This window comes from Strix aluco, chromosome 1 (genome assembly GCF_031877795.1).
Source record: "Strix aluco isolate bStrAlu1 chromosome 1, bStrAlu1.hap1, whole genome shotgun sequence".
Lineage (NCBI taxonomy): Eukaryota > Metazoa > Chordata > Aves > Strigiformes > Strigidae > Strix > Strix aluco.
Window position 1 is genome coordinate 97,460,523 of NC_133931.1, and position 25,172 is coordinate 97,485,694.

At 40.9% G+C, this 25,172-nt stretch overlaps 1 protein-coding gene across 6 annotated transcripts in view; it reads left to right on the forward strand.

Moving 5' to 3' along the window:
- Nucleotides 1-25,172, forward strand: part of HIVEP1 (HIVEP zinc finger 1) — a 129,640-nt gene that overhangs the window by 31,883 nt on the left and 72,585 nt on the right. For 2 of the 6 annotated variants that reach the window (XR_012623729.1, XM_074828327.1), the window contains exon 1: nt 9,144-11,573. The exons of the other annotated variants lie outside the window; for them this stretch is intronic. Coding sequence is in view for 1 of the 2 variants with exons in the window: in XM_074828327.1 (XP_074684428.1) it covers nt 11,531-11,573 (43 nt within the window). In the remaining variant the exon portion in view is untranslated. Of the gene's footprint in view, nt 1-9,143; nt 11,574-25,172 lie in introns of those variants that run through there. 6 annotated transcript variants of the gene reach the window in all.

The window sequence follows — 25,172 nt, forward strand, 5'->3', positions numbered from 1 at the left end:
ATGAGTGCAGTCCTGTCAATTTTCACAAAAAAATCTAGAATGGTTTTAACGGGATCATTCTCATCTCCCTGGCTTGGAGAACGTGCTTCAGCCCCTGGGCTCCTCTTGCAAAGCTGTGAGGTGGAAGTCAGGATGAGTGTGTCAGGGGGTTCCAGCCTTCAGGACACAGCAGTTCATACACAATGGTCAGCATAAGCCAGGTGGGCTGCAGGCATCCAGGTCAGGCCAGGGCCCCTCCAACCCCCACAGCAGTCCAGAGACAGGAGGACACAAAACGTTTTTGAAGCCACACCTGTGTTGTTCTCTGACCTGTGCTTTGTCCCATAGAGGCAGAGTGGTTTCTGTCCCCTCATTTTTAAGACATTATTGCAATGCCTTTGTTAAGTGTTTTCATTTACCCTTTTTTTTTTTCCCCAGCCCAAGGATTGAAGTTGATGGGGATAAAAAATCAGAGTAATTTTTCACATCCTTGCTATAGGGTGACTGTAACTGTAACTTTTCCATGGGTGCTTCTGTGCTACCCACAAGACTAGCCCAAATTGTGAACCTCTCTGCATCTTCAGTCAGTCCTTTGGGCTTTCTTCTTTTTTCCACCCTCTGTATATGAAATATTTCTTGATTTAGTCAACCTTGATATGAGAGCAAAATCTGATGTTGCCCTCGGTGTTTCAGTATTAGTCTGTAGTGTTATTGCTGATGGATCAGTGAAGGTTGGAAACCTTTGCTTTTAAATGTTTGGAGAAGGAGGGCACCAGGAGTGTCCCCATTTTACTGTAGCTCAATGTCCTTGTCCCACTGCTTTTCTTCCACTGCCTTCTACCCTGTGGTATGGTGTAGAGAAATTAGGAGCGGCAGTGGAGAAGAGCAGCTAGTAGAGAACAGAAAAGGTTGGAAGGAGGAAAGAAAGAGGAGAAGAAGAAAGAGGAAAAGAACAGATAAAAAAACATTCCAGAAACTTATAAGAAAGTTGTAGGAGAAGAGGGAAAAAAAGTTACTTCTTTAGATTGTAGCTGTAGCTAAATCACAGTGAGGTGGGAGATGCAACTTGTTTGTTTGGTCAGCTGATGGGTCGTCAGTGTTTATAATCAACTGAGAGACATCCCTGGTCTTGAGGGAGGGTGTAAATAAGTAAAATAGTTTTTACCCCAAACTACTAATAAGATACACATAGGGAAAAGCCATGTATTTTTTTTAGAAGCAGGCTGCAGGGAAGCTGATGTCCTCAAATAATACGCATCATGTGCTGGTACAGTATATAGAAGTGAAAGGTGGTGTTCCAGCAGATTTTTGCCCTTTCTTTTTTGTAGACCTCTTAGCATCTGACTGCAAACCCCTGCTTTTATTTTCTCTGTAGCTGATTGTATGGACTTTGGGTGTTTTGTGCAGTTCAGGTGACTTGCAGTACTTCCATGGCTATGTCATCTTTTATCATTCTGCCTTAGACTTACTGTTGAGGGGCAGGCTGTACCTGACCTTTGCTCAGGATTACCAGGGACAGCAAGACTAAAGCCCCTCTTCTTTCTGTATTTTAAAGTAAAGGGACTGCTCCTCTCATAGGCCTCAGTGGGCGCTTGATGCTGGGAAAAGGGTGAGGTGGTTTGCCTGCATGCAGAATCACATGGCTGAACTGGGTCCTTGAGAAATGATCTAACCCACTTACCCTAAGCCAGGGTTAGCAAAGTCTTGGTCATTTCCAACAGCAACTAGCATCTTTATACATATATGTTCTCATTCTACTAAAAAGATACAATATACATGAGATAGATATATATATGATGTATATGTATACATATATATCATATATTCTATTCAAGTGCTTTTCTTTCTGTCAGAAAGCTTTTCTTACTGTCTTGGTAAAGTCTTTCTTTTCATTTGAAAATAAGTTCCTTTCCTCTTTGCACCGTCCTTCTGAACAACTGAAGACTGTTACCATGTTTCCCTTCAGTTTCCTTTTGTTTAGATTAGATATGTAATCCGTCCTTTTTCTACTCTTCTCTGAATATCTTTCGACTTGTCCACGTTTCATGAAGTGCAGCAGTGAAACTTGACCAGAATGCTCCTGCTGGCATCCCAGTAATGGTGAGTACAGCAGAAGGCTTTCCTCACAGACCTCTGTTGCTGTCTGTCTGTTCCAGCACAACATTTGCTTTTTTTGCAAGGGTGCGATATTGTTGATGCATATCTAGCTTATTGTGTGCTGTAACCTCTAGTTCTCTTCCACAGAACTCCTGCTTGGCTGCGAGAGTGCAAGCTGGGCGGTTGATAAAAGATTGAAAACTGATGGTGAGGCTAGGATGGGATAATGAAATAGAATAAGGGAAAACAATGTCTTAGAGGAAATCTGCTTGACTAAAGAAACTGTAAAAACATTTCACTGGGGGAAAAAAAAAGGACAAAACTTGGAATATTTTTTCTACCGTTACTAAATCTGATGCCGAAAGGATTTTGGCAATAAATGTGCTGAAGTTCAGTTTGGGTGTCAAGGTTATAACCTGATTGAGGCTAGAGATAGCCAAATAAATCTGTTTTTCTTGTATATGCAAGACAGTGTTATTAATAGTATTGTTATTAATGCTAACATTTGCTTGCTTGCATTGGGGCATGCTGAAATCTGTCACTCTGCAGCCCAAGCTGCTTTTCTGTGTGACCTTTTCATATTCTTTGTGCAAAAAATTTCAGTTTAAGTGATTTCTATATAAAGCATTACATAAATTCAGTTGGTTTTGTTTGTATGTAATTTCTTGTAACAACAGTAATTTTGTAAGTTTGAAGAAGTGGTACTTTAAGCTTTTCCGTAGTCTTTTTATCCCATATTTCAAATGGCAGGGTTACTTGTGCAGTGTCCAGGGTGGACATCTATGCAGTTATGTAGGATGGTTATGTAGGATGTGCCACACATGCACAGTGAGTTTTTCCTGTCTGAAAAGAGGGGAAATCCTCACTCATTGAAACAATTTGTCTTCCAGATTGGACAAAAAACTGTGGGTCTTTGTAGTGGGCTAAAATCCTGCAAAATTTCACCACTGTATTTTTTCCAGTAATCCCAAGATTGTTTGTTCAGCTGCTTTTATTCAGTGTAGCACTTAATGTGAGTATTTGAAAAAAAGAGAGGTAGTTAAAGCATGGAACTTTTTTTTTTTTTTTAAAGTTCTTTGACATATACTTGTTTCAAACTCCTTTCCATGTTCACATTCTTGATTTTGCGTGCGTGTAAAGGAGTGTGCTCTGTGTGTGAGCACTCGGGGAAGGATGTCAGCAATCTGTAGTCCTGAGTCAGCAGAAGTTGCTGGAGAAAGGACAGAAGTGTAGTGACTAGTGCGTCGAATGCCGTGGTTCATGTTGTGTTGTCTGACCCTGATTATGGGCCTTAAGCCCCTACTGACAGCCGCAATCCCCTTGTTTATGAATCTGTTTCTAAATACTTTCTTTCGGAGAGTCACACAGCTATGACTGTACCCTGGTTCGTTTCAGCATTTCCTCATTAGCCTTAAGGGAACTCTCTTAAAACCTGCTGCCCCACGCGGCTTCCATCCTCAGCGTGAAAGGGGATGGTTTCACAGAGCTGTGCAAGGACTCGGTGCTCGGATGGATTTGGGAGCAGGAGGGAAGGGAGCTCTGTGGTGGCTGAAAAAACATGTCGTCAAATACCGGCTGTATTAATTTATAAATTCTGACCCAACTGTTACTGAGTTGGCCAAGGACTGGGTTGAAATCATACAGGAATCTGGGAGCCTTATTTCTCCTTTGGCCTTTCACTTTGGACTTTTTCAAACTAAAACTTCAAAATAAGAATAGAAATACATTATTTAATTTAACATATTTATTTTAACATATTTATTCCATTTACGCTGTGGTCTGGGTTAGGGGTTTTGGGTTATTTTTTTGTTTTGTTTTGTTGGGTTTTTTTTAAGAAACTAACCAGCTGAATCCACAAAGTAGTACACAGTAACCCTATGATGCTCCTATCCTTGAGCGTGTGTGCTTCTATGAAGTGACAGTGAGCTGTAGAATTGACCTGTGCTTCATCTCTCAAGGCCTGCACATCAATGACTACATTATTTGTTGTTTAGCATGTGCTGTGATTGGTGGTAAAATTTGAGTTGCACAGTTTGCAGAAATGCTGAGTAACTGCTGTTTTCCTTTTATTTTGTTTTAAATAATTCAAAAAGATGCTTATACAAAGCTGTGGGCGCCCTACTGCATAATTAATAATACAACAAAACCACAGCAGCATTAAAATAATTAGTCAAAAAGGAGCTCTGCCTGTCTGCTACCTACAGAGAAAATTCTGTCCTACCTTTTTATCACTCTGGAAATGTAGATCTAGGTCTCTACAAGCAGTCTAAAATAGATAGCTTTTGCTGAAGTCCCTTTGTTGAAATTTAAGGAGGAGTAAAAAGAGCAGGAGCAAAGAGCTGACATGCCCCTGGAGAACTCAAAGGAGAGCACTCCAAAAGGACCAGTGGATACGAGGGGAAATCAAGTCTTTGCTCTCAGGAAGGTGGGATCTGTATCCACAGGTTTTAATAAAGGTCCAGTAGGGTTTGAGCTGTGGGTGAAGCAGGGTGCGATAAGGCGGGTGTTGGGGCCACCCTGGCAAGTTACACAGCCACCATCTTTTCCCAGATCATTTTCAAAAGAACCCAACGTGAGCTCCGAATCGTGCCTGAATTGTGAACATTTTTGGATTGGTTCACTAAATACTTTTGATGCAGAAGTTGGAAGTTAATAATGATTCCTTTGTATAGCAGTCCCTTTTGAAGTAAAGAACCCTGTATCTACAAGAAAACATTATGCAGAGGGATAAATTCTGCTTTTAAGTCTGTATTTTATACATAAATGTCTTATGAATCTCTTTAGCACAATATATGTTAACATGAATATTTACATATGAAAAGGAAATAGGATTTAAAACTATTTAGTTGAATGTGTAAGTATCCCTGTCCTTGTTTGATATCCCCCCCCACAAAAAAAAAATCATCACAGAACTTCAAGGCTTTGGCATTTCACTCCCTTCTCACAGTAATTTCAGTCCTTCTTGAGTGCTGATACTTGGTTCTGTCTTAGCTATTTGATACTAAAGTTTCTCCAAAAGCTTTTACATCCATATCCACTGGTCAGAAATTCCTTGGCTGCTTTTTTGAAGTATCCATTTGAATTTCTATCACAACATTTCCTAAACCATTTCACATCTTGTTTTTTCAGATAGAAAACCAGTGGTGGTCTCAGCCCTGGCTGAAAACCCTGGTGCCATAGCCAGCAGCCCCGTGGCGGTGCTGTGACCTGGTGAGCAGCTCTGCCCGAGGCTGGGCCAAGGACGTCAATAATGGTGATGGTCACCTCTCTTGAACCCTGTTTAGCACCGAGCACAAGGGAAACACCCATGCTGTGCAACCGCAGCTGCCTCCAGCCCTTCGTGGGCTGCGTTGTCTCGTGTCATGCAATACTGTTGTTGCTTATTAAAGGCATCCTCTCATGTTGGCAGCCTACCGGACTATCTTCTTCTAGCTGAGCCTCAAGGCTTATTCCACCACAGCTCAAGAGAGACGAGCGTGCCTTAGCTGTGTGCTGATGCTGTCAGTCAGGCAGGGTGGTTTGGAGTAACAGGCCACTCTTGATCACATATTACGTGCCTGACTTAAGGGCTCCAGCAGGTCCTTGTTCAGGAGAACAATGTGTACGGCTGCCACTGGGCGACGCGGTGAAACCTCAGCCTGGTGACAGTGCAAAGAGGTACTGTTTGCTGGGTGCCCACAGTTGGACCCATGACAGTGGTACACCAAGACCTTGTAATGAATCCTATGAGTCATGCCATTACGTGTTGATGTATCCTTTAACTTTGTGCTCGGAGGGAGCCCAAACACCGCCCCAGAGCCTTCTCCCTTCTTCACCTTCACGTGGAAGGCCCCTCTGTGTGGTATGGGCAGGCAGGCCACTTGTGGGAAAGAACCTTGATTTGGACCACCTAAGGAGCAAGCAGCGTAGAAATCCATCCTGGAGAACTGGCATTAGTGTAGGGTGAGCAGCCGTTCTGTTGTCATCTTCCATGACAGCTGGAAAGTTGTGTCATAAATACTTGTGGCTCTGATCATCTCTGCAGAATATGCTGTGTGACAGACAGCCTTGCTTAGGGGTCTGTATCTTAGGGATTTTGTTGAGTCATACAGTTGATTATTTAAATGTAAATAATAATTGACACACGTTAAATTTTGAATTTCATTAGGTGGAGGTTTTTAGACTTAGGCAAATGACTTTTTTTTTTTTTATATATAACACTGCAACATGCTTACTAGCTTTGACAAAGAGTTTTTTCCCCCGACACAGAAATACCGGATAATAATAAGCAAGCAGACAAGGTTATGCAACAAGGGGATATTTTAATCATCTTTGTTTTGGAAAAGACAGGCCAGAGTGAGGTACCTCTTAGAAATAATCTATTTCACTGATACTTTGCTTCAGCAGATTGACAGCATCTCAGAAAAGAAAATAAGTGTTTGCTATTCCTGTCGTAGACTTCTTTCAATCACTGCGACAGATGTTCCAAGCATGTTGTTCCTCTGTTAGGTTTCTTCAGTAGTTACTGCAGTCTAAATATAGTTTAAATTGGTTGAGGTACCTTGTTTGAATATGATTCAAAATTGCATTATACCTGGTTTAAATCATAGTGTAACAGGACAAAACTATTGGAAAGACTATTTAAGTTTATTTCAAACCCAGGTAGGAACTTTTATTCAGTCATTTTTAAAGTGTTTCCAAAGGAGTGCTACCTTTTTCTGACATCTTGCAATCAGACTTGGGATGAACACTAGATAGCATAGTGAACTCTTCTCCCCCTGTTCATTATTTGGAATTACCTTAGATAAAAATGGAAAAAATACTTAGTTAAATAGTTGTCTTTTCCTGTGTCTGCAGTGTTGTCTCTTGTGATAGCTGTATGTTATAAATCAGGAATACACTGATTTTGTTTTCCTTGTTTTTTTCAGTTGAAACGAAGTTTAGCATTCAGGAATAGTTGGAGTGGCAGAGATTAGAGAGAGAACCAGTACTCATGCACAATGTACCCATTTTTCCTTAGGGGAATTTGGGAGGTGAGAAGGCTGTAGCCCTTATGAACCCCCCGCCCTGTGCCAGTGAGTTCCAGTTGAAAGCTCTTCTCTGTCATCTCTCCTGCTCATTTGCTCCTGGAGACCGGTGAGAGAGCTAACAGGATGATGCAGGCTGAGTTCTGCTGAATGTGTTGGTGGTACATAACTCCTCTTTTTTATTCTTTCTCCAACCCCCCATGCATCTAGATGACTGGTTGCTGTTCATGAGACCACTGGGTTGGGAGTGAGGCTGCCTGCCTGGAGTTGGGTCACAGTGGTATGCCAGTAACTGCCCTGGCGTCCCTTACGATTACAAGTGCGATTCTGGTCAGTGACATTGATCGGTGAACGCTCTCATTTGGACACTGGCTGGCTGAAGCTTTCTGCTCCCTCTTTTTGACATCAGGCATCAGGACACGTATACAGATAAGGTTGCTAAATTGTAGTGTCTGGGACGAGGTGCTCTTTTGTTTCCAAAAATGATGAGTAGGGCAACACTAGGACACAGTTCAAGGTTTATTTCGTCACTTGGACTTTCACTCCAGTGGAATAGATTGGGATTTCAACTTTAGAAAATGGAGATCGTCAGTTTGTAATCTATTTTTGTTTCATTACTAGTTAATTTTTTAATAGACTTAAAATACTCCTCCAAGAAGGAAGTGTAGGGAAATACAGGTGCTGTGATCTCCAGCCACTAATGACTGAAAACAGTTAGCATCCTTCATTTTGTGCTCCTTTTTGGGGGAGGAGAGAGAAGCTCGCATGGTAATCACATGCTGCCAGGTCATTGCTGTAAATTGGGTGGCAGTAGAAACAATCTCTTGAAGGTCCCGCTTCTGCAGGAAAACTCACTGGTAGTTGACTTGAGCATCCAATTTTGAGCCTTCACAGGAGAGAGCAGTTGTCTTTAAGCCATTTGGGCCCTGCTATGATCTCATGTAAGGAGACATTTTCTTCTAGGTTTGTTTTTAAAAATTTAGAGTTAGGATCATTCATACTGATCTTTCTTTTTCTTTGGTTTCAAGCTTCTCTGCACAGTGATGATTGTAGTTATTTACTTATTCATTTCTTCACGTTACTTGGGTTGATTTAGTGACCATAGGTATTTAAGCTGTGAGAACAATGGGACAGACTTTGAACATCTATTGTCTCCCCCTTTTTGCAGCATTGTTCTTGTGATTAAACAGAAGTCCTATAGCATTTACCTCAGGAGGCGCTTTATAAAGTTCACAGGTAATTTTCCTATCCATGGACAGCTGAATAATGCACTTTCATTTTTTTGCAGCATGGTCATGGCCTTCTCTTATTTGTTTTTATGAATGTTTGGTTTTTTTTTTTTTTTTTTTTAAATGAAGATCATTAACCTACCTCTTGGGTTTGCTTTTCTGTTTGAAGAGCTGAGTGGGACATAGGAGGACAGTTGTGGCATTTGGGCTTCAAACTTCATCTCTGTTGTCCAGCTTGCATGCCAAGGTATAGGAGCATGGTGAGACCTTTATTTCCTGAAAGATAAATCGGTCATTTAGGGGCAGACATCTGAGATTCTTCTTTATTTCTTTGTCCTTACCCATTTATAACAACAAGGTTTTGCAGTAAGATGGTGATGTCTTAGCTCAGGATTTAGCAGGGGAAATTACTGCAAGTGAGGAGAAGAGGTAAACTTTCTTGGAGGTGAATATAGTAAAGATGTTCCTCCCTGCCCATAGTATTTGGATATGGCTAATAAGGATGGGAAACACCTTGGCCTTAACATAACCTTCTGCCCTGGTACTTTGCCATCTGTCTCAAGACATGGAATAGATCTGACTGCCTCTCACAAGCTCTTCTACCAAGATTCTCTTCCCAAAAGGGAAACGAGTTACATGAAAATGTTTTCCTTCAGAACTCTGTGTTAGAGAACTCAACCAAGAGCCTGATTTTAGCTCCAGTAGAAGTCTAAAACTGGCACAAACCATATTCTAGCGTCCATTTTTCTGTGTGTATAAAGAAGGTAAATGAACCCATAGTTTAGTATGTAGGGCAGAATATTCCTAAATGACAGCAAGGAGAAAAGCTTTCAGAAAGAGCCACAACTGCCGATTCACAAGTTAGCGAGGTTTCTTCCTCCAACAGGGGATACAATTTCTTTGTAAGAAATCACCAGCTGAGAGCTCTGAGGAGAGGCGGTATGCTGGGAAACAGAAACTAAAGCAGTTGCAGACATGATACTTCCCTGTTGAACATTCATGAACTGTAGCATTTGTATGTAAGTTTTGTGGCTTGTTACATATGCTTAGCTTGTCAAAAGTTTCTCTGGGCATTAAGGGCAGGCAGTGTCATTTGTGCAGTAGGCAAAACCTTCTGCCTGGGGATGTAACAGTGACCTTACTTGAACTGATAAATAGCTGTCTTATCCATGACCTTTAATAGCTGAAATATGTTCACCATCTACAGTGTTTTAAGGTTTGCTTCCACAGAGATCACTGAATAAAGCATATGTATGTATGCATTGCTCTGTGTGATCCTTTCTGGCTTGTAACACTGCATCAAGGGAATTGCAGAGTTTAGGAGTAGCAGGGCAATCACTTTTCTGTGTGCTCACTTTCTTCCTCGTGAAGGGTGCTCGTTCATAGGGATGCATGGTTTTCTGCAGCCTGTTGATCTTAAAGAAAAAAAAACCACCCACGACAGAGTGTAAAGTTGGGTTTTATCCTCTTAATGTAAAATAAAACTCATTTTCTGTTTGCATTCTCCGATTTAATTTGAAAGAAGACAGAAATGATATTAATACATAATGAGGGCAATTCATTTTGTTGGTTCACAGTGGCTCAGATTTAGAAGAAAAAAAAAAAACCTTAATCAGCACAGTACTTAAGGGCTCCTGTGTAAGAACTTATGCTTAACCTTCAGCAAACGCTTATGGGCTGCCCTGAATAGTAATGGGTTTAAGCACATGCTTAAGTGTTTTCCTGAAGGAAGACCTAAGTATCTCAGCAAGTGTTCTATTATGGCTTCATTTACCTTTATCATAAATCCCAGCACCAGAGGCAAACTTTTCCTGCATCTCTTGGCAGATATCTGGGTGTATAGATTTTTCCACCTCCGTTTGGCTTGCTTTCTACAGCTCTCTTGGTGCAATCTGATCAGCCTAGGCTGACCTTCGGTGGTGCTCCACATGGGCTGGGGGGCCTGCCCGCATGGATCCGATTGCACGATCAAAGTCCACACCTTGCCTTTCATCTGCCTTCCCGGGGTTATTAATTTGAAGAAGTGAAAGCACACAACCATTTTCTGCTGCACCCAGTAACCAGCAGTAGAAATGGGAGTTGCATGTGGTTGAACGGCTTTGCCGTAGTCAGTTTTCCATGGTGGGAGAGGGGATTGGAGTGGGTTAAATCTGTTTAACAGCCAACGTTGGGTGTTGGTTGGCAGTGGGAAATGCAAAAAAAAAAAAAAAGGGGGGGGGGGAGGGGGGATTAAAAAAAACAAAAAAACAAACGAAAAACCAAACCAAAATATGCCCAAAACAAAACCTCAGAAAACCCCAATGCACACACGAAAAAAAAAAAACAAAACAAAACAAAAAAAAACCAAAAAAACACACCACAAAAACCCCTCACAAAACACAAAAAAACCCCACAGAACCTAACCCGCAGTCTTCTTCAAACTCTTGCCAGGGTAAGGGGGAGCGAGGGCCGCGCTGCGGGGCCCGCCGGGGCGGTGCGCGGATCGCGCTGTGGGGATGGCGTTGCGCGGCTGGCCTTGCCTTGCGCGGCTGGCGATGCGCGGCCGGCGGGGGGATCCGCGGGGGCCGTCGGCCTTTTGGCAGGGCTGGGCGCGCTCCTCTTGCGTAAGAGGCGGGGACCGTCTTCCCCGTAGCTGCCGTTGCCATGGCGAGATGGCGGGGGAGGATTCCTGGGATCCGTAAGCCGGGGAGAGAGATTACGTCTTAACCCGGCACTCCGCTGCGCCTAACGTGATGTGGCGGGGTCGTCCCAGGTGTCCCGGGGGGGGACCCGCCGGGTAACGGGAGCGAGCCAGCAGCCCCCAATTGTTGCAGGCATCATTTTAAATAAAATAAAGCTGGGAGGGGTGTGGGGGTGGTGGTGGCAGCTCTCAGGGTAAGAGGATTAGATGCACTTGCATGGGGGCTACGTTGAGAAAAATATAGCAAGACATTAGGGGGGGGTTGGTTTGAGTATGGGGCTGATTCCAAAGGAAAGGGGAGGCATACGTGTTTATCAGTATTTCTAGCGTCTGCTGAGAACCGACTGTCATGTACTAGAAGGGGATTCTTTTAATTTTCATCTGCATATTTTATTGCAGTTAGTTGTTACCGTTTTAATCGTAAACTGTGCATATAAGCCTATCCTGAAAATCTGTAAGCAGTAAGCAAGCAGCAAGTCTAAATATTAGCCCTATGCTGATATCTAGTCTAGATCGAGTCATTGACAGATGTCTTTAACATGAATGGAAAGAATGACGAGGAAGACATCAGTGTCTGCTTTGGTAAGTTTTCTTTCCGTTATCTTCAATTATTAGTGTTTTACTCCATCTCTTGCTTAGTGTCAGAATGGAAGCAGTGGCCACTGATGGGGTCTTTTTGTGCTTTTGAACTCTTTGCTACTCTTTGCTCGAATTCCTAGAAGCAGGTGAAAATTTATTGAGTCCTGTCACTGTGGTCACTTCCTTTGTCGCTGCAAGGGTATCATTAGTGCAGACAAAAACTTTATAAATTCTGATGTTTGGTTTTAAGTTTGGAAAAGATGATGTATTGCCTAGAAGAAAGTATGAAAAATACTGTGCTGCAAGATACTATGTTGTAAACATATTTCTTAAGAGAACAAACCCTACCTGCGTTAATAATAATAATCGTTGCCAGAAAACAAATGTGTGTGTGGAAAAAAATCGTAAGTAAATTTAACATTCTTAAACTGTTTTGCAGCAGTGGGCTAAGAAATGTGTTAGGATGTAAGAGAGTACGCTACTGGGAAATGAGCTTGCATTACACCCACAGAGCATTTACTGTACATTAGTTATAACCCTGTTGTTTTTGTTGTCTGCAATTAATTGAGTAATTTCTTCCATGACTGAAACTGCAGGTTAAGCACGTTTGCTTTGAAAGACAGTCTTCTGAATCGAGACGGCTTTTGCACTTACCAAATTAACAAGCTCTTGCAAAGTACATTTTGTGCACCGTGGTTATGAATTCCTGAAAGGTATCGGTAGGGGTTAATTCACTGTTACATAAACAGCCAATAACAGCATTTCATTGTACTGGAATTGCTCTAAAATAGTTATTAGCTTCCAGGCTATTACAGGGAAAAAGGCTCTGTTTCGTCTACCTGAACAAAGACATTTTGCTTTTGCAAATATTATTTGTCTGAAAAAGACAGAAATGGACTGCAAGAACTTTAAAGCATTAAAGTAAGGACACTGTTATATAAATAGGCAAAGCCTAACCTTGGGCTGTAGTGTAGCTTTATCATTGGGTTTTACAGTGGTGACAAGATCTTTATTTCCAAGTTGTACTGGGGGAAGGGGGGAGCCCAACAAAATCACAACCAAACCAGTTTTCCAGGAGCCAACTATTTACTGTATGAAGACATTTGAGAAGAGCATCGTTGCTTTAATTAGCAAATCGTACCTGCTACCTGTGCGTGTGCGCACAGATGTTCTAAAAACGTAGAAGTCGGAGCTGGCAACACATAAAGCTGAATAATAGAGCCATAGCCAACTGTGCAAGCACAGGGGTAGCACAGGGAGCCAGCAGGTGGGATTTATTGCAGCAGGGTTATGCAGTGGTTCAGCACACCCCAGGTGGTGCAGGAAGGAGCTGACAAATGGTTTCTGAGCGGCTGGGTGCCTGCCTGTTGCTGGAGGGTGGCAGATACGCCTGCAGCCATTTCTGGTGGCTTCTGGTTTTGAAACTTCCCATCAGGAATTTGCTAGATGCTTTTGTTGTTGGAGTGTTTATTGAGCCCAGCAGGCCTGGTACCTGTTGAAGGAGCCTGCAGACCTGGTGCTGTCTTCTTTGGATATGAGCAGCTGTTGTTTGCTCAGAGAAGTAGAAGTGTTTGGCTACGAGAACTCTGCTTGCGTTCAGCCGTCCTCGGTTGCCCCCGGACTAGCTTACAGCTGTTCTTTTCGGGAACTGGAAATATTGCTTCTGCTGCATTTCTATAAGTAAAGAGTACAGCGATGGGGTTTTTTTTGGTGTGTAATTCAGCTGTCTTTTGCATATGTCTGATGTTTATTAATATTGACAACTACTTTCCAAGAGATAAAGTAACTTACATTTTGGTTGTTTCAGCTACAGGGATTTGACTCTTGTTTATTTTAAAATGCAGTCTTGTTCTGCATCACCAGCAGTTATTTATTTAGGCTTGTAAAGGCAAACACATGACTTTGCATTAACCTTTCTTTCCCTCCTGTCTCCCCTGACCCCAGAGTAGTTCAGCCTGAAACCTGATAAGTTAATCACAGTTACCTTGGCAAAATTAAAAACAAATGAAGATGGATGAAGCTTGACCTTAAAATTATTTTGAATAGGCTAGGCATATGCAGCCAAAAGCATTAATTGCTGCTGTTTTGGCAGCTACCTTTGACAGTGTAGGGTTTCAGTAAATGCTTCCTCCCTGAAGGAAGTGAGACATGCCCTGTCGTCTGCTTCGCTTCTGGAGCCTTTCTGAAGCTCGCTGGATTTATGAGTAGTCTTAATCGATGTCGTGCAGATATGCCTTTCAGATATTTTCACTTCCCTGACATGGAACCAGTGTCAGCTTAGCTCTGTATCTTTATTTCGGTATGCGTATACTTGTCGCAGGGAATTAAGTGTTTGTGCACTGTTTAAAAATGGCAGACCTTTACTACAGTCAATATAATTATAATGGAATTAATGAGATTTTAAATTAAGAAGAATTTTTGCTCATTTGTCAGTTATGTACCATGATTTGATTATAAATCCCAGCAGTGCTGATGGCCCTGGAGATGATAGATGACAGGATACAGTACATACTGAAGGATCAGCTATTAATATTGGTTCATCCAGTCCTGGCTTGTACTGTGAAAAGACATTGAGGAGGCGCCTATAACTCAACCATGGAATTTATTTCGAGAGAGGCTCCAAAAAACCCAAGCACAAATCTTCTCATTAATATATTTGGAAATATTTTCGTGATATTAAATCCAACGATATAAGTTCTTGTAGCATATTTTACCAAAAGTGATCCTAAACCTTTGCAAGTTGTCTTTCATCTAGAAAGTGGATAGTACAGAGAGATTGAGAAGCAGGGATAAGGCTTTTGGATCTTAATGAATATCATTCTGCTAGCCCAACCAGAGAGGAAATGTCAGGTGGGAGGCTGAGCTGGTTTTAAAGTAACACATCTGGGTTTTTTGGTGTGGTCTAAGTGTCCATTTGAGACACTTTATGGATGTACCATACTGTTTCAGTCTTTACTGTTTGGGCTTTGTATGTTATAAAGTGTTCGGTCACAAACCAGTTCGTGCTGAGCACAGTAAGATTTTATTCTGGTTGAACATCCGTGCTTTATTATGCGTCTTTACTGCCATTGCAAGATAAGTAGCAGGTTTTTATTACTTATTAAGTTTTATCTTTAAAGATCATTTCCAAAAGATTGAAATGGGTTGTTACCTCACCTAGGAGTTATGAGTGTGATTGTCAGGAGCACTTGAAGGTTGAGTTAGATGAACACTGTTTTAATTGGCAGGAGTTTTGCCATCAGCTTCTGTGGGAAAGTTAGTCAAAACCCATCACCGACATCGTAGTGCCTTTGAAAATTCTCAACTACATTATGAAAATTTTTGACTTTGGCATTAATTGATACAAGTTGGAAGAAGAGGCTGTTTTCTAACTAGCCTAATTTTGCATTGTCCGTACAATAGTTAATTTACACTGTATTTAGGAGATGCATACAGAAGTCACGTGTGGTTTTGCTGAAGGGTTTTAGGCATCTAGCTTTGTGTGAGCCCTGTCTGAGACAATTTAGCAGGGTCTGATTTCCAGAAAGTCCCTTGCTGAAAACCAGGCTGATTTAAGAGAACTGTGGTTGAGGCTTTGACTCATTAGCTGCTTTTTAAGTCGTTGGTCTGACTATTTAGTATAACCTGTCAGAGTGTGTAAGGACAGGAGGAGTTTGTGTCCCCACCTTGGATGCAGTAGTAATATATGATGAAATAGCAACAAATCAAGCTGCCTTTAAATTTTTGTGCGCCATTGGAAAAGGCACCAGTAAATGAGAAGATATGCTCAGGAGGGCATCTAAGGGGTTAATTCAAGAGTATGTTCTGTGTAAGTAGCTGGCAATAAACCATCTAAATATCTCTGTAAGACTTAATGTGTACAGCAACTGTGTTCCTTAGGAATATAAATTATCGTTCCAATAAATCCTTGGACCAAGGAAACGTTGTTTTGTGGACTATAGCTAAGGCACGCAGGAAGGTTGTGGTGGGTGCCGGTACCGAACTGGTATATCCCACAAAAAGTTCCTTAACCCTGAGACCCGACTTTCCCCACCCTGTGTAAGTAATTCCCTGTGGAGTTTCACCTGCACCTCTCCAGCATCGTCCCACATATTCTCTTCTGCCTTCCTATCACTGAGCCATGTGGTTGAAAACAAGCATTCCCTTCCCTTTTCCCGCTCATCACAGAAGAGGGAATTTTGTGCTGCTGGTAGGCATCTTCCTACCTGCTTTTTTTTATTGCTCTGTGCCTGGATGCTTTCCAAGGCAGCCAGTCCTCACTTTCATCTACGCCCTGGGATTCCAGAGGAGCGACGAAGAAGCAAACCTTTGTGTGAGATTTGGCTGGTTTGCAGAGTCGCTTGCCACAGGGGAATGGAAGTCATAACAAGGGAGTTCCCACAGATAGGTGGGTGTTGTGGGGTTGTGCCAGGAAGTTTTGGTTTCCTAATAAAACTGTAAGATGAAATTCTGGTTCTTTTAAAAATCCTTAGGAGCTTTATAGTCAGCCTAAGCATGGTCTGAATTTTGGTGAAGAAGCATGGGGTTTTCTGGGTTAACCACTTTTTTATATTTAGGCTTTCCACTGCTCTGGAGGTGTTTAAATTCAGAGGTTGGGCTCTTCATCCCATGTCCTCTGTTGGGTAGCATATGGGTGGGGGAGTCAAATGCTCACCAGAGTTTGGAGCATGGGGTTGGGGAAGGCACTTCAGCTTCATGTAATTTCTTCCATGCAACAGAGAGAGATTCATCTGTGTGTGCCTGCATACCATTGTAAGGGATAGGTGTATATATAGCAAAGAAAAAGATCAGCATTTTGAGATCCATCATCAAATTTGTAGCTTTACAATGGATACAATGTTGTTTGTGCAAAAAGCAAAACATACCCCGATTGAAATTACCTAAACAGGAGTATTTTCAGAATGAGTCCTCTGAATGGTAGTAAATTTGTTCATAGATTTGAGTGAACAATAGATATTAAATCCATACTTAGTAAGTGTATGCCAAGCCATTCCTTGTGGGTATGTCAGATGATCTTCAGAGTAGATTTGTATTCTACTCAACCATCTGCAATTAAAGCTCATTGAAATTAGATTCATAGGTCATTGTTGACATTATTTTTAGAAGTGTGCCTTTGTTTTCCTTTATAACTTGTATTTAATATCAGAAAACTCAGAACATGTCAGATATCTGTAATTTTTCTGGAATGAAAGAGTGTATTAAATCAGAGTTTCATCATTATAAATTTTTAATACTTTGTTTGGAATTTGACTTTTCAAAGTCTGCATGGCTTTTCTTAGTGTAAATTAATAAAAAATTTGAAACAAAACTTTGAATATTTTTTTTTTTTTTTCTGAGAAAAGATGAATCTGACCGTGCTAGAAAAGATTTTGTAAAACTTGCTGAAACTCATCCGTTCCACAGGTGCCTTAGATTTTGGTAATGAACAATTTTCCCGGGGAAGCTAGGCATCAGTCCAACGCAGGACATTTTAAGCTATAGAAAATTAATCAACTAGTAGAGCCAAACAATGCTAGCTGTGCCCTTTGGTAATATTAGAATGGGAGAAATGGCCAATAGATCATTAAATAAAATTTAATTTAGGGTTTCAGAACACTGGAATATCTTAATGAGAGTCTCAGTATTGTCTCTGGTGTTAATAAGGCTCCATGTACCTTAACAGTACATTTCCTAACCGTGATGTGTTTCAATTTATTTTGCTCAGATTTTGTGGATATGCGTTACTTGTTTTGGGGATAATTGTGAGAATAATGCACCATATAATGCATTTTACTCTCCAGTACTAACAACCTCATTTCTTAAAACCTAGTTTTTATGTGGGGAATTTTAAAGGACAGTATGTGGTTTGATATGCTTCATCCACTTCTTGTTACACAGGATTTGCAGTATAATGCTTAAAGCCCCTTTGATAATACAGCACAGAGAGTCTTACCGGACTGTACAAGGTATTCCCAAAGTGCATTTACTGGTGTGGTTTACTGCAGCCTTCTCGTTTTCTTTGGCATTATGCCTTAAGGAAGCTTTACTGTTACATTGTTTGATTTCAAGTTTTACTTCTTAAATAGAAATTAGATGTGATAAATTTATAAAGCAAAAATTTGTAAATTAATGTGGCCGGCCATCTCAAATCTACTAGAAATGATGTATTACAAACAAAATTTTCGTTTGCTTTGCCTAAGTCTTGTTGAATAGTATGAGATGAGAGGTATCATTTCCCACTGCATATCTTCAGCAATCAACAGTGTAACAACAGTCTGATTGGTTATTTACTTTTTATTGTCTCTCCCATAGATCTTACATCAACAGCATTCAAGTGAAGTGTAGCATGGTTATTTTTAATGTATCTTTTTTGGTTGCATAGATCAAAACATGAACAGTTTTGTGGAGGTTGCATTTTTACATCCTGACAACTTCGTATTTGTTCTTGTTCCTATTAAAAGGTTTAATTTCCCTCAGACAACTTAACCATTTTCTTCCACTTGAAATAATGACAAGGACAAATATTTGTCAACATCCCTTCAACCTGATGGTTTCACTGCTCCTTCAGTGTCTTGGGAGGTCTGGAAAAGCCTTTCCGCCCCTTCCCGCAGTGGACAGGGGGCCAGATGTGGGAATGCTCCTGTCTGCCCCTGTCTCTGCATCAGCCCTGGTGGTGATGGGCAACTGCCGGAGTATCACCTCCTCAAAGGGCCACCTTGAGAGCTTTCCTTACTCACCCTTGCAAGGCCCCAGGTGGCTGAGGGAGCGTGGCGAAGAGCAGGCTGCGGGTCGGTTATGTATTGCATCTTCCTTTCTCCTAATGTGACACTATTGTACCAGACCTGTCAGCTGTAACGAGGTGTAACATGGCAATGAAGCGGGGAAATTTTACAGTACCTCCAAACACAATATGGTTGTGAAGTTCCACTATTTTGCTTTTGGATAATATGATTAAAAATGGTGTTTTGGGTGAAAGAATGAACGATACCTCAACTGCCACAATGACTTTGTCAGAATGTTTAGGACCTTGGGCAGGGGTACAGATTTTGGAAATCTGTAATGCTTGTGACATAGAATCAGTATTTTTTAATAGTATATTTAAGTTAAACTTCCTAGCTCTTTTCCCCCCTTTTTATATGTGTCTGTCACACTGCTCGGTGGACAGGGTCCTGATCCTTCACTAGCAGACTGTCATAGGAACACCAGGGGAAACCAGTGGTTTCCCCACGTCACCTTCAGACCTGTGTGATTATAATCCTATGTCAGCATCAGGGTGACTGGGATTCCTTCATGCTTTTAACTACTCGAGTTGCCAGATAAAAAGGCCCATTTCTACTTACAAGTGATCAAAGATCTCTGTCACACTCTGCCTGGCACAGATCTACTGATGATGGATGTGACTGGTACCTTCACAGCACATTCGTGCTGTGTCTTTTCCTGAATGTGTGCCCAAAGGGAAGGTTTCCACGGTTTTTGAATGGCCTTTACTGAAGACTTGTTCAGGAGGGAGAAGGTATTTTAAGGAAACTGTGGCAAGTACAAATCCTTATAATAAGGCTCTTGTGATCTCTATTTGACTTCACTGATGGCTATTCAAATGCAGAGTTCAATTTTCTAGATCTTACTGCAGCTGAGTGTGCCTTGACTGCAGGTATCTCCCCACACAATGTTCCATTGCCTTTTCATGGGCAAATACTCCCTTAATTGTTTGTATCCTGCTCTTTGCCACTGTCTTTCTCTTGTAAAATGAGTTAAAGTGTTTCATTTAGGAAGAATACAGTCAAATATTACTTGCTGTGAAATGGCAGAAAGGGCATTTGTTTCTGGTGGTGGGACTTGCTGACGTAGGTAGCTGTCTTCTGTGGCTTTGGGAGGAATGTTCAGCAGATACTTGATGACCCACCGTAGGAGGAAAAAGGTGCACAGGTGAAAATGGAGGAGGTTCTTGTGAATGTCAAGGTCTCTTGCAAGTCTGGAGCTCAGCCTACGTTCCTGTACATAGAGAGGGAGATGTGCTGCCAAGAAATTAACGTCTACTTTATTGGCATACTGAGGGTCTCGGTGCACCACATTCAGAGTGTTTCTGTGGCTTTGCTTGCAGACCTAAGTTTGAAAAAAAAAAAAAGGTTCCAGCTGGAAAGAAACTAATTTTTCTTCAAAAAAAAAAAAAAAAAAAGCGCGCCTTGGAGTGCCTTGGGTGTGTTGGGTAATTGTGTACTCAAGAAATGAAGTTACATAAGTGAAGACACTCCTGTAACCCTAGCCTGCCAGGAAGAGAGGCGCTGCAGAAAATCCACTCGTCGCAGAAGAACTCCAGTAGGTGCAAAAGGGGAGAAGCTTTATCCTTTGCACTGTATTTGTTCACAAAGAGAAGTTGTCTTTGGCATGTCTGTTTGGCACCAGAGGAATCCCGGTTTTTATCCTGTGGAGCTGCTTTTTCTTGTCGGTGTTGTGGTAGAAATTTCCTTTTCTGACGTGGAAGGGAAGAGGTGGGTATTTTCCGTAGTTCATCACAAGGCTTCGCCACTGCCAGTTGAAAGAGTCCAGGTAAGCTCCTTCTGGAGACAGGATGGGAGTCAGAATGGTTTGAGTTGGAAGGGACCTCAAAGATCATCTAGTTCCAACCCCCCTGCCATGGGCAGGGACACCTTCCACTAGACCAGGTTGCTCAAAGCCCCGTCGAGCCTGGCCTTGAACACTGCCAGGGAGGGGGCAGCCAACTTCTCTGGGCAAAGTCCTGGGCAGCAGCTCTGGTGGCTTCCATCCCAATGCTGTTTGATGAGAGAGGGGAAACATGTGGAGGGATGTAGAGGTGGCACACAGCAAGCAGAGCACAGTGTGTGGGACATTGGTCTGGGTTTCCCAGTTCAGTAAGAATGACCCATGCAAGTCCTAAACAGTGGACGATGCTGTCCAGATCTACCTTTCATGCTTATCAGTATGCCTTTAAGGGATGCTTTCTGGGCAAAACTAAGCTATACTGCATTTAATAAGTATGCACATTTTCAGTTAACGTAGTTTATGAAATGCATGAATGGGCCTTACTGTTTACTTACATTGCTTACAGTACAAATGTCAAATTTAAATGAATATGAAACTTTATTTCATATATTTATTTCAAATGTAATTTGAGTTTACTGTGAAAACATTTCATGAGTTGTTTGGGATGTGCAGCAGAACAGCAAAGATATTTAATACTCTGCTTAATTTAGAAAAATGACCTTTCAGAGGAAAACAGTGTGCTTGTCAAAAATATACTGATGAATTAATTTCTTATGATGCCACTGTGTTAGTTGACTTTTGAGAGCAACCTTATAGATAATGAGTTTTATTTTTATCTTAGATCTGCCTGATTGTAGTGCCTCTTGCAAGTCAAGTCACTTTACTGGTTTTTATGGTTATAAATACATAGCAAAATTTGAAAAAAACAAAAAAACAAGGAAAAAACCAAAACAACCCAGAGCTGTCTGACCAGTGTGGATACCTGGAATTTTAAACAATATTGCAGCTGTAAGATCAGTACCCCCTTTCACACACCCCACCACCCCCCCCAACTCTCCCCAAACCACCCTTGTACTATCTGGAAATACCATACTTTTATTTTGATTTTAAATGGCTCTAACAGAAGCTTTGTTGCATGTGATAGAAATGTTGTCTGGCATTAGAAAATATTAACTTTGTTTCCACAGACTAAGTCAACGACTTTCAATTTGTAAAAATCAGCAAGGAATTTGAAAGCAACTTCAGTACTCCTTGTAGGTTTCTGACTGCTTAAATTGATTTATGTTTAGAAGCTAATCTTGCTCACTTTGACAAAGCTGGCAACTTCAGTGGGTTTATTTGTGCAGATAGAGTGAGAAAGATTCAGCTTTTGATATAAATACTTTAGCTTTCTGGTTTCTGGGAACTATTTTCTTACAGTTAATTATGCATCCTTAAAAATGTGTACATTCATACGCATATGTAGAGGGAGAGATGGCAGTTTAGTTTGCAAACTATTGAGCTTCGTTTTGCCTATCAATGTTTTTAATTTTAGTTTGAGTCAGAACAATCTCCAAAATGTTAAGATAGACTCAGATCAAGAGAGTTGCAAGTCAGGTCACACATATTGTCACGTGTTAGCATCATATACTGTATATAGGTGGCTATTACTGGAACATCAGTATATTCCAATGTATTGCTTTAAAAGTTACTGCTGGGTTGGTTCAGAGTGGTCCTTTGAGGTTCATCTGGGCAGGGACAGATGTCAAAACAGGAAGTTTGAGTACTTACAGGCCATGGGCAGCTGTCAGGACTTGGGGCAGGTAGCGGGTAGAGTGCGGTAGATGGCTAGGCATGGGTGGGCTTGGGAACGGGTTTATGGAAGCTAAAATACTGCAAAACAAAAATCCCTTCCCATGCTTGGATTCTAACAATTAAGATGGTTTTAGATGGAGTGGTGCCAACTTCAAAGCAAACAGCTTGCAAGTTTAAAAGTCTGTGATGTTTAAAAGAAATATCAAAGAGTCAGTGGTCAGGTATGCTTATGACTAGGACTGAAGTGTCAGTATCAGCAAACAAGAGAATCTGAGTTCAGCAGCCTAAAAGGTTGCAATTTGAATGAAATGCCACAGTAAAGCTAAAATGCATGATAAAATCACGCAGTTTTAGCCTCATCATAAAGTTTTAGCAGTACTTTAATGTTGTTGTATTAGAAATGTCTTCTTAATGATTTGGGTTGAGTATTATATTTGCTGAAAATACGGTTAGCTTCAAGTTGCTGCTGAAAATAGAATGAATAGGAAATATTGCTATTTTGATTGCTGTGTTTTTGCTGGAGTCAGTGGGCAGTGAGTTACTGTCATGTTTTGGTGGTTACAGTCAGGCATTCCCAGCTAGGCTTGGCCGAACATTTTTTGTAATATCGCAAGTATACTCCAACTTTGCAACAGCAAACTTACTGTAAATCTGTGTTGATCTCCTTTTGGGTGGTAGTTTCTTAGAATAGCTTTAGTTATTGTTGGAATAGGGGCAAGTTTAAAGGGTATTGCATGCATGTAATGGTATTTCATCTCAACCAAAACAAAGGATGTTAGTTTCTAAAGCAACCAGAATTATTTTTAACTCTTTCCTCATTTCTTTAAAACAAACCCAGAGTGATTCATCAGTATCCTGTCTCGAAGTGGCCCTTGCAAAGTGTTTCAGGGGGAGAATAACAAGTGGTTCAGTGGGCAAATTTTGCAAGAACTGGCTGTGGACCATGGCGTTTTGTGGGTTTTTTTAACCTTTCACGCAGTGCAATTAGTAGCTGGGTGGTGTTCTGAAAATCACATTTGATCTTCATCAAGAACATCTGTTTGTCCATACTGGGGTGTGTTCTTCTTAATAATGTGAGTGTTGAGATTCCCCGGTACACAGCCTCAGTTATTTCATGCCAGAAGTCCAAGAACTAATATCTCAATGTGCTTAAAAGGATTTCTCTGAAATGTTTTCTAATGGAATTGATCAATGAATTCATTTGCAGTGGGAAAGCTAAATCTCAAACAGATACATTTTAAATATCTGCCCGAAATCAGGGAGGAAATGAGAGCTGAGATAAATCGGTAAAACAAAAGCAGTGACAAGTTCAGCTCTTAAGACCTACATCTTGATATTAGAAGTAAGAATTACGAGGTTTCAGTTTGGTCTTTTTTTCCAGCAGCGCTCAGTTTGACCTTCCCTATAATATTTATTATTTAATATACTGTATTAGGTCAAATATTTTCCACCTCTCTGTAAATTAAACTGCTGTAATCTTTTAGATTCTTCTCGTACAGAATCACCAGCAGGCTCCTAAGTATTTGTATTGCTCTTTGAACTTTTTCTGTTTCTGAAATAGTTGTACTATTATTGGCTATATTTTTCCTGAAGCAATGCAGTATTTTATCTGCAAACACTGCCCCCTCCCACAAAGAATTAAAAAAATAAATCAGCAAAGTGCCCAGGAATGAACCTTGTGCACTATGTGGTTATTTTCAGAGAATCATCGAGACCTGCAGGGTCAGTTCCTCAGTGCCGCACACCAACAGGTCATAAATTGAATGTATGAGTAGTTTAAACAGTTACAAGCATTTGACCTGTTTATTTCTTTCTGTATTTCACTGCTTTGATCATGGCTTTTTGCCTTAGCATGCTTGTCATAACACAGCATTCCAGGTACAAATGCTCTTCCATAGTCCACAATTTAGGCTGCCAATTTTACTGGTTGGGTTGCATTGCTCTTGCTGTCCTATGAGGAGGTGAATCCTAAGGTGTCATATGATAGACTGTAGTTAAACTGTGAATTAAGCCAGGAACTTAAACTATTTGCATGCTCAGAACTATATCCTGGTAATAATTTAAAAATGGTATTTTTTTTTCCATATTTCAATCCCAGTTTATAAGGGTTTTTTAATGAGCACATTGGGTTTGTCCCTGCCTTTGTGCTAAATTTGGAGTAACAATTTCCAAATCTTTTGTTTAGCATGTAAGGTAATGAAATTGCAGCCACCAAGATATTCAGAATTATCTACTAGGAGTGTGAATGTTTGAATTTTATCCAGTTGATAATTGGTAATTAAGGTCAAATTTGGTTACCAAATTCTGGCTTGAATTGTTAATGAATACTTGCCGAGTATTCAATTTGAGTAAAACTTAATTTCTGGAAGTTTTTAAAAATAAAGCTGTCACAGTTTAATACAATTGGAAGTAATTACTAAATGGGATAAAACAAATGAGAGCTAAGATATTTGAATACCCAAACCATAAGCATAACATGAATGGGGGGTGTTGCTGGCTTTCGGGGTGGGGTGGCTTTGGGGTTTTGTTTTGGTTTGATTTTTTTTTAAAGTGTTTTATCCTTAAAATTTATTCTGAATTATAAAGCTGAAAGCCAAATACCTGACTGCCTATAAAAAAATTGGTTAATCCTGCCTCAGGATTAACCTGAGGTTGTTTGGATTGTAATTATGAATTGTAACTACTACAGAGAATGAGAAGCTGGACAGAAAGACTGCCAAAGATATGAAAGCATCAGGCCATCTGCTGTATGAGTATATATTTTAATTAAACTTAGTCACCAATAAAATATTGTCCAACATTTATTTACAAGAGAAGAGACATGGGAAATCATGTGTTTAGTATTTTCCTACTTGCTGTGATTTCTCCTAAGTAGAGTCCTCAAAGAATGAACATATCTTCTCAGGAAGGGGAAAGCAAAAGGAGAAGAAAATCATTTCAGTGCATCATTTCTACAGCATAGACACTGTTTATTGGCTTTGCATTGTACTTCATGGTTTTCTTCCGTACTTTTATCCTGCCTTTGTTCTCCTGTGTCCACCCTCACCTTTTTCAACATGGAGCAAACTATTTGCCTCTATTTTTGAGAACCACAAAGAGAGGGAGAGAAATGCTGTCTGTGCTTTGTGCACAACCCGAAGTCTTCCCCAAGTCGGGGGCATCAGAAGCCTTTGACCTATTGCAGTTCACGTGGGGAATACCAGATATGTACATTTAGTGGATGCCCACGTTGTTCTACCACTCAAAACCTTAAATGTCAGCACCGGGTGAATCTGGTGACAGTAGAGGGGAGCAGGAAGGTCTTGCTGATGTGCTGATGTGATCCTT